The sequence below is a fragment of the Lemur catta genome, chromosome 11 (genome assembly GCF_020740605.2).
Source record: "Lemur catta isolate mLemCat1 chromosome 11, mLemCat1.pri, whole genome shotgun sequence".
Classification (NCBI taxonomy): domain Eukaryota; kingdom Metazoa; phylum Chordata; class Mammalia; order Primates; family Lemuridae; genus Lemur; species Lemur catta.
The window spans coordinates 5477444-5487583 of record NC_059138.1 but is presented as its reverse complement, the minus strand read 5'-3'; the positions used below and the strand labels follow the sequence as shown (position 1 = coordinate 5487583).

Sequence of the window (10140 nt, the reverse complement as noted above, 5' to 3'; positions counted from 1 at the left end):
TGTCCAACCACAATGAAATGAAACTAGAAATCGAACAGCAAGAAAACAGGAAAATTCACACATACTTAAAACTAAAAAACATACTCTTGAACAACCACTGGGTCAAAGAAGAAATCAAAAAAGGAACTATAAAAATATCATGAGATGAATGAAAACAAAAACACAACTTACCAAAAGTATGGGATACATAATAAGGAATAGTAAGAGTGAAGTTTATAGCAATAAATGCCTACATTAAAAAAAGAAGAGAGAACACAAATAAACAACCTCATCTTATGCCTTAAATTATTAGAGAAAGAACAAATTAAACCCCAAGGTAGCAGAAAGAAAGAAATAATAAAGATCAGAACTGAAATAAGTCCAAGAGAGAATAGACAAACTATAGGGGAAAAAAACCTCCAAAAGTAAGAGTTTAAAAACAAAACAAAACAAAGCCAACAAACCCTTAGCTATACTGGGAAAATAGAAAAGAATAAATAAATAAAATTAGAAATTAAAGAGGAGATATTACCACAGATGCCTCAGAAATTAAAAGGACTATAAGGGACTACTATAAATAATTATGTCAACAAACTGGATAACCTAGAAAGCGACAAATTCCTAAAAACAGAAAACCTACCAAGACTGAATCAAGAAGAAACAGAAAGTCTGAACATACCAGTAAGAAATAAGGAGATTGAAGCAGCAATCAAAAACCTCCCAACAAGGAAAAGTCCAAGACCAGAAGACTCAAGGTTCAATTTTACCAAACAGTCAAAGAATAATTAATTCCAATCATCCTGAAACTCTTCCAAAAAACAGAATTAGAGATAATACTTCCAAATTCATTTCATGAGGCCAACACCACCCTGATACCAAAGCCACAGACACCACAAGAAAAGAAAACTACAGGCCAATATCTCTGATGATCATTGATGCAAAACTCCTCAATAAAATACTAGCAAACCAAATTCAACAACACATCAAAAAGATTATACACTATGACCAAGTGGGATTTATCCTTGAAATTCAAGGTTGATTTGCCATATGAAAATTGATTGATATAATACACCACACTAACAACATGAAAAATTAGAAAGACATGATTATCTCAATAGGTGCAGAAACAACATTTAACAAAGTTCAACACCCTTTCATAATAAAAACTCTCAACAAAATAGGTATAGAAGAAAATTTCCCCAGCACAATAAAGGCCATTATTAAAAGTCCACAGCCAATATCATAATCAATGGGAACAAACTGAAAGCTTTTCCTCTAAGAACAGGAACAAGACAAGGATGCTCACTCCCACCATTTCTGTTCAACATAGTACTGGAAATTCTAACAAGAGCAATCATACAGAAAATGAAATAAAAGATCACTAAATCATAAAAGAAGTAAAATTATCCCTGTTTGCAGATGACATGATCCTACATGTAGAAAACCCTAAAGATTTCACCAAAAAATAGCTGTTAGAAATAAAAAAATTATTCAGTAAAGCTGCAGGATACAAAATCAACATACAAAAATCAGTTGCATTTCTTTACAACAATAACAATCTATCCAAAATGGAAATCAAGAAACAATCCCATTTATGATAGCATCACAAAGAATAAATAATGAATAAATGTAAACAAGGAGGTGAAAGATCTGTATGCTGAAAACTACAATATAAAACATTGACAAAAGATATTGAAGAAGACACACATAAATGGAAGGATATGCATGTTCATGGGTTGGAAGAATTAATATTTTAAAATGTCCATACTAAACAAAGCAATACACAGACTCAACACAATCCACTTCAAAATTTCATTGGCATTTTTCAGAGAAATAAAAAAAGTAATTATAAAGTTTTATGTAACTACAGAACACTCTGAATAGCCAAAGCAATACTTGGGAAGAACAAATTTGGAGGTATCACATGATATTACAAAACTATAGTAATCAAAACAGTATGGTACTAACATAAAAACAGACACATAGAGCAATGGAACAGAACAGAGAGCCCAGAAATACACCCCCACACATATGATCAACTAAATTTTGACCTGGGCACCAGGAATACACAATGGTAAAAGGATAGTCTCTTCAATGAATAGTGTTGGGAAAATTGGATATCCACATACAAAAGAATGAAATTGGACCATTATCTTACACCATACACAAAAATAAAGTCATACTCAATTAAAAACTTAAACATAAGAGCTGAAACCATAAAACTCTTAGAAGAAAACATAGGGGAAAAGCTCTTTGACTTTGGCCCTGGCAATGATTTTTTTGGATATGACATCAAAAGATCTGGCAACAAAAGTAAAAATAAACCATGGGACTACATCAAACTAAAAAGCTTTTGCACAGCAAAGGGAGCAATCAATAAAAACAACAGACAACCTAAAGATTGGGAGAAAACATTTTCAAACCATCTATCTCATAAGGGGTTAATATCCAAAATATATAAAGAACTCACACAATTCAATAGCAAAAAAAAAAAAAAAAAAGTAACCTGATTAAAAAATAGGCAAAGGATCTGAATAGAGATTTTTCTGAAGAAGATGTATAGAAGGTGGAAAACAGTGAAAGTTGGATCTCTCCCCTACGAGAAAAAAAATGGGATGGCATGAAAGAGGTAAAAAAGCAGATCCCAGCCAGTAGGCTAAGACTCAGGTTATACCCTCCCCCCATAAGACAGTCAACTCCAGAAAGTTTAAGTGAGTTAGGAGGGGTCCCATAGCTAGCTAATGACCTAACTAGGTATGGAGCCAGTCCCTCTGCAGCCTTCCCATCGCCCCAAAATTGGCTCTTTTGCTGACCTCATGATGCTCTTGAGAGAAGACAGAATAACTAGAATTGGCGATACCAACACAGATGACTAGACTAAGCCTCCTAATCAGGCTAACTGAAAGACAGGGCAAAGAGGTTCATCCTCAACATCCCAGCCAGCCTCAAGTCCTTCCATAGCTGCCAAAGCCTTCCTTTCTCAGAGAATGGTGGGACTTGACTTCCATATTTTTCCAGCAGCCTGGATCCTGGGATTGCACTGGCCACATGGAAGTCCAATCAATGGACATTTGATGAGAATAGCTATCATGTTCTTTATCCTGGGGCAAGAGACTCTTTGGGCCTATTTTATAAAGGGAGAATGCCCCTAAAGAGCAAAGGCAACTGAAGATTAGTCCGGTAACCAAATCTAGAAGTCAAGTCAGGTCTCAGGGCCTGCAATGCCCTTCCCTTCTTAGGGTATGGCAAGATATTTGATATCAGGGCCCTGCTGGATATACACACACACCTTGACACAGCAGGAGGTAGATTCTGTAGGAGCAACATTACCAACCCACAGTTGGATGGGAAATGTTTCTGTCTCTTTAAGGCATCAGCATTGGGCCCACCCTGAGCTTCCTGAGTTCTGAAGTCTGAGCGACTTCCCCTGAGCACTGGCAGGAAAGGGCCTAAGCACTCGCAACCAAAGGCAGAACAGCAGGTCCAGGCTTCTTGCAGCCAACTTCAGAGCCCATTACCAGGAAAGGTGAGTCTGAGCTTGGGAGCTGGCAGGGCGGGGGGTGCTCTGGGAACCAGAAAGAACGTGGTTCCTGGGGAGCGTCTGCCTGAGCACCTGCCTTCTACCAGGCACCATGCGGGAGAGCCAGGTCTGGAACAGTCAAGATCAAGCTTCCAGGGGTTTCAGGGCATTCTGAGTTTCAAATAGATCAAGTTCAGAGGAAATTTTAGGAGCATCTTCCGCAGCTCTGGAGCGTGCACATTCTTGTTAGGGAGTAGAGCCTGTCTCCTTCCGCACTCCCTCAACATGGTAAGAGTTTGCTGGAGCCACTCCCAGGAACAAAATACAGTCTAAAAGGCATTAAACATTCCCCAAGCTGCATATTCAGCAAAAGTAAAAGATATTTCTATGGCCCCATAAGCAATCTTGGGGTGAGTTACGATCTGACAAGTTGGATACAACTGAACTCTCTCCTCTCCTCACTGTCTGCAGCAAGGGCCCTCAGGAGACATCTGAGGTTAGGAAGTTCATCTTCAACCCCTTTCTGTGCACGGTTCCTTAAACACCTGTTCCCTAACTCAATCCTCTCCAGCCACAGCTACAGGGATACCTCAGATTCCTCATCTGTACAACGAAGGGGTTTGGAAACCTAACGGATTTCCAAACTCTGGGTTTTCAACTGATTACGTCAGAAACACCTGATTCATGAATCAGAATCTCTGAGGATGGATCCAAGAAATGTAAATTTTTAAAGGACACTTAAGTAATTCTGAGAAACAGCAAGGTTGGAGGCAAAGACCTACATAAATTTTGAGGTCTCTAAGTATTAAGAATATAGGATTCTGTATGCTTACATTCCTCAATAATTAGAGTCACTTGTCACCTCAGATTTCAGCTGGAGCTTACTTCCCTCTAAAACAATTATTTAAAATCATTTCAAACCCCATTCCAAACTGTGTGGAAAGTTCCAGTGACCTACCCAAAGCTCTACACATTCCCTGCAGCACACTCTCATTTTCGTCTTCCACAAGGACTTCTTGCTTTGGTTAAATTCTTGCTCTTTGCTCTGAGTCTTGAGGCTGTTTGTTCATTTTTGCTCTGGTGTCTGTTGTGGGAGTCTGCTGATTTCTACACACAAAATAATTCATCACATAAGGCCCATGGAGTGAACGTTACTGAAGGCTTTGGGGCGGTGGCAGGAGAGTTCCTGCAGAAACAGAAGCAGCTTTGGCTTGAGTACAAGGCAAACCTGTTCTCAAGGACCTTTGCCAGGGACAAATTACTCTGCCAGCCCCTCTCTCTGCCCTTCCTCCGTGTGTGGTGCCACCAAAAGAGAACACAGGTACCTGGAGTGGCCAGGGCGGAAGACACTCGCATGCACACAGTGGCTAGAAAGGCCCTGAAATCTGCTGTTTGTGGATAGAGGATTAGCTGGATAGGAGGCTGGAGGCATAGCTGAGGGGGGACATACAGTTGCATTCAGGTGCTCATGTGATGAGCCAAACTGGATCACAGAGTGTTTGAGGGTATTAAATAATGTTAGAATTCAGCATGAAACCACTTTAGTTAGAAAAGCCTCAGATTGGGACACGAACATCAGGACTGAAGGGGAGTGTCCCAGCCTCTGCAGCACAGAGGTCATCGGTAGACAAGCAAATAGACATGTGGCTTTGTGAGGGCAGAGTCAGACACTCCAGGTCTGCTCGGGAGATATGCCTGTTTTCTAGTTTCCATAGGAAAAACTCTGGCTTTCTTCTTGATTTTTTCCTAGGCCAACCACTGTAAGGCAGGTCCCTAAATCACTGAGGAAATTTTCTTATTCTCAGAGTTTACCTAAGTCTTCCCTGGCTGCTGAGTCCCCTACAAAAACTTAGTATCTATAGCTTATGCCACTGACAGATTTACCTCAGAAAAATTTAGTATCTAAAGTTTACCCACTGGCACAGAGTAAATGTTACAATCTACCCTCTACTTTTGCATTTGGAGTCCCCGAAAAGTCAAATCCAAGCTCACCAAATATTCTCTCAGTATCTTTCCAAATCAAGGTCAGGATGCTGGCCCTTCCGATGTTATTCTCTAAAATTCTGATATTATCCCTAAAAGAGAATTAGCACAATTTATTATAATTGACAAAATTTACTTGTTTTCTCTCTAACCATCTGCCCCTCCCCAAGACACACACTTTGCAGACGGAAACCACGTCTTCTCACTGTGCTGCAGCCAGCTCTTCGGACTTGGCCTGACACACTGTGAGTGGTTATGCCTATTTCAGGAATAAATAAATTAATGAAAAAATTGTGTTTGGGACTCTTTCAGGTAAGCATGGGAGGACGGAAGATGGCAAGAGATGAAGAAAGTGTCTATGGTAAGACCATGTCTCTTCACTGCATACTTGCCACCCAGGGCTTGAGCTTAGGACAGGAAGGAGAATGGGGCTCACTCCAGACTGAACAGAGGGAAGTCCCAGAGGTGTCTCCACCATGGGATAAAATAGCAAGAGCCCCGAGATTTGCATTTTAGCTGGATCTCTGCTGTGACAGGTTAAGTTATTTGACTAGCCTGCCCCTCTATTCCTGGAGTGTAAAATGAGGATAATAAACCTACTCTGATCTCCACAGAAGAAAGAGGACACAGAGGGTATCAAATCATGGACAAAAGTGAACACGATTTACCAGGTAGAACATTTAGAGAATAAGTATGGAGGGTTAACATGGGTATTCTTTTTAGGCAGCAAGTTTCAGAGATAGAGGAGGAAGAGGGAGAAGGAGGGAAAGAGGGAGGGTGGGAAGAAAGAAAAGAGATCTTATCTAACTCTCAACAATCCTGTGGGAAACAACCCTATTTTCTTACTTTCGTTTTATCTTTTTTAGAGACAGGTCTTGCTCTGTCACCCAGGCTGGAGTACAGTGGTGCCATCACAGCTCACTGTAACTTTAAACTCCTGGGCTCAAGTGATCCACCTCAGCCTTGAAACGTGCTGGGATTAGAGGCATGAGCCACTGCGCCTGGCCCAAACCCTATATTATTATTCCTCTTTTTACAGAAGAGGTTTAATTAACACTCAGATTAAGCAACTTCCTCAAGGTTACACAACCAGCATCTGGTGGGGCTGTGATTCAAACCAGGGTGTCTGGGACTCCAGAAATTTCTTCACCAGTATGCAGTACTGCCCCTCTGGCCCCACCCCCACTCCCACTCCCACTGCCCTCACCCACCGCCACCCAACCACACCCCCCACCCCCACACTGCCTGCCATCGCCTTTCTTCCTGGTATCTGGGAGAAAGGCCCATTGCAGAGCCCATTTACGTTGTCAAGTGTGAAACAGGTCTGCATGCGTGTGGATGACCAGAGATGATGTAGGACGAAGCAATGGTCTGAAATTACAAAGAAGCATTTTCTGAAACGTTCAGCCGTAGGTGGAGCACCGACAGGTACACCAGACAACCCACGAACAGAAGGAAACGATGGACATGAACCACCTGGAGCTCAAATCTCTATTCTTCCCTTTTTTTCTAAAGGCAAGATTCCAGCTCCCAAGAGACAGCTGGTTTAACGTCTATAAGATCATACCTATTCTGTCTCACAGGGCCAGCGGAGGACAGCCAGGCGCCGCAGGAGCCCAGGCTGAGGCTCGTCCTGGTGGGGAGGACGGGCGCGGGGAAGAGCGCCACCGGGAACAGCATCCTGGGCCGGAGGTGGTTCCTCTCCAGGCTCGCAGCCACGTCTGTGACCAGAGCCTGCGCCGTGGGGAGCCGGAGGTGGGACAAGTGGCTCGTGGAAGTCGTCGACACGCCGGACATTTTCAATTCCGAAAGGCCCGAGGCAGAGCCGGGGTTCCAGGAGAGAGGTCGCTGCTACGTGCTCTCGGCCCCCGGGCCCCACGTGCTGCTGCTGGTGACCCAGCTGGGCCGGTTCACCGCCCAGGACCAGCAGGCTGTGAGGACGCTGAGGGCCATGTTCGGGGAGGACGTCCTGGAGCGGACGGTCGTCGTCTTCACCAGGAAGGAGGACCTGGCCGGGGACTCTCTGCAGGAGTATGTGCGCTGCACGGAGAACCGCGCCCTGCGGGAGCTGGTGGCCACGTGCGGGGGCCGCGTCTGTGCCTTCGACAACCGAGCCACCGGCCTGGAGCAGGAGGCGCAGGCGAAGGAGCTGCTGCGGCTGGTGGGGGCCCTGGTCAGGGAGAACCGGGGCGCCCACTACACCAACGAGGTGTACGTCTGGGACCAGTCCCAGCACTGGTCGTCCCACGAGGAGCGGCTCCGGAGGGTGGCAGAGCAGGTGGCTGCCCGCATGCGGCGGCCCTGGGGGGCCTGGCTGCTGGCCGGGCTGTGGGGGTGGCAGAAGTCCCACCGGAGGGGCTGGAGGCTCCGCGTGGCCGTGCTGCTGGGGGGCGCGCTCCTGCTCCTGCTGCTGCTCTGCAGGCGCGCGTCTGAGAACTCAGCTGAGGTCGGACCTGGCTGACAGAGCATGCAGGTCTTAAAAACTGCAGGTAACTGGGCAAGAAAGGAACTAAATTCTTGGAGCTGAAGGGAAAAATTAAAAGGTTATTCCAAAGGAATTCTGTAGTTCCAGACACAGTTTTAATGGTGCAGAACACTGAACTGCACCAACTTTGCAACTTTGAAAATCCTCAAAGTTCATTTTATAAGTTTTTAAGTCTCACTTTTAACTATATGTATGCAGAGTTTTACAATAAATTTGTCTAACTTAAAAACTTCCTTCAATGTTTTCGTATTCTTGGTCCCTCTTTCCTCTCATGAAGGATAGTGAAATGGCTAATAGCTTCAAATTCATGGCACAGGGAAAATAAACACTTTTATTTTGAAGTTTGTTTCTTTTTTTAATTTACACACTGATCCTTCTCGATAATTTTCTAGTTATTACACGTGGATACCTATGTTCCTTTGTGATCCTTGTAGACTTTTATTATCATCAATGAAAGAGACACCAGGGTTATATATGTGCATGTTTACTTCTTACACATCAGTTTGTTTATTAAGTAGTGCAATTATTTACTATCAAAAAGATTAGTGTAACTATACTGAAAATAACACAATTTCCAATTTTCTAGCATGTGTTATGGTTCATGTCTTTCCAAAATAAAGTAAGATGTTGGGAAAACAACATGTACTATCTTCAATGCGGTTACTCAGATTTTTATGCGCTATCTATACACATACGGTATCTATCTCGAGCTCTTCTCTGACGGTGGAGAAGAGGCAGAGCAGCAGGTGCACAGACTGAGAGCTGCGCCCCTGAGCATGCCATGCTGAGCGGCCGCAGCCTCGGGACTCACAGGTACGGGCCAGTCCAGGAAGGTTCTTGAATACCACGTCATTAGAAAATCGGATGCTGACTGGTTGTGCAATCCAAACGATAGGCTTTCCTTGTTTCCATTTCTGTGCTTAATGAGAACTCTTTAAGGAACTCATTATCTTTAAATCAGCCACCCTCTAGTTAGGAAATGCAGGTGCAGGAAGGAAGCAGTATGCACGTCAGACGGCGGTGGGGGAGGAAGGGAGTTGTGCGAAGGGGGGTCCTCGCCCGTGGCACGTTGGGAAGGAGGGGTCTATGAGCATGTCACGAATGCCACGTCCTGCTAAGGATCTTGGGAGGCTCAGGAGTGCGGGTGCTGAGGGCTTAGGGCCGGCTGTGGTCAGGGGTCAGGGGTCCTGAGGGTCTGGGTAGCAATTGCAGTGAGTTGGCCTCTGTGCGCGGCTCGAGAAAAATTCATTCTCAATTCTCGCCTTTAGCTTCCTTAGCATCTCTGCTGGGCCCACCCAGGGGCCCCGAGCCAGGGAGGGGCTCCTTCGATGATGAGGGTGCAGGCAGCCTTGAAGGGCAGGAGTCCAGGGAGGTGGTCCAGGGCAACGTGCGCACCAGCACGTGCTGCGTCAGTCATCATAACAGTGAGGTATTAGTGAAGATTAGACATTAAAAAAAAGAATCTTGACTCACATCTCACACCGTATACGAAAATTAACTAAAGTGATGATCTTGAAACCATTTCTCTACACTGGACCTCAGTCTCCTTCTCTGTAATACAGGGGAAAGGACTGGTCTAGACGGCTCCTGGCAGCCTTCCAGCTGTCACCTCCTATGCCTGTGCCCTCTTTTGCCTTTCACTTCCACAAAAGTCAGTTGCTCACTGGGTTAAACTTGAGTGGCGGGTGTGTGTGCGCAAGTGTCCACAAGGCTGGTGGCAGCAGCATAGGCTGTGGGTTTCACAGAAAAGCCACAGAAGGTCATGGACCAAAGTATGACTTTTTATGTCTTCACTTAACTGTTTCTAGCACCTCTGGTGCAAATCAACCCCCTCATCCTCTCTGCAGAGGAATGGGCTTTGCCTCTAGTTCTTACTGGTGCTGGTGCTGTGTCTTCCATTCCCTGAGGAAGCAAATAGGCAGCCACTGTGGTCCTGCCTCAGGTTCCCAGGACACAGGAGCCTCATGGCCTGGGACTAGCAGGGTCTAGACAGAGACCAGGGGGCGGCGGTGGGGGAGCACCCCCTGGGGAAGAGTCTGACAAGCCCCTGACTGTGTGAGGCCTGATGCGCTCGGGAGGGGAGGAACCAGAGCTCTGGCGGTGGGACATGGTAACAGGTGATGTGCACCCCAAGAGGGCTGGTCTAGTCCTACAGATGTGCCTGTTGGAAATT

At 45.0% G+C, this 10140-nt stretch overlaps 1 protein-coding gene across 1 annotated transcript; it reads left to right on the top strand.

Moving 5' to 3' along the window:
• The first annotated feature begins 3398 nt into the window (after positions 1-3398).
• On the top strand, positions 3399-8308 carry GIMAP1 (GTPase, IMAP family member 1). Its single transcript, XM_045565034.1, has 3 exons — positions 3399-3505; positions 5795-5843; positions 7066-8308. The coding sequence occupies exons 2-3, from the start codon at positions 5801-5803 to the stop codon at positions 7941-7943; spliced, it is 921 nt and encodes a 306-aa protein (XP_045420990.1). The 5' UTR covers positions 3399-3505; positions 5795-5800; the 3' UTR covers positions 7944-8308.
• The last annotated feature ends 1832 nt before the right edge of the window (positions 8309-10140 follow it).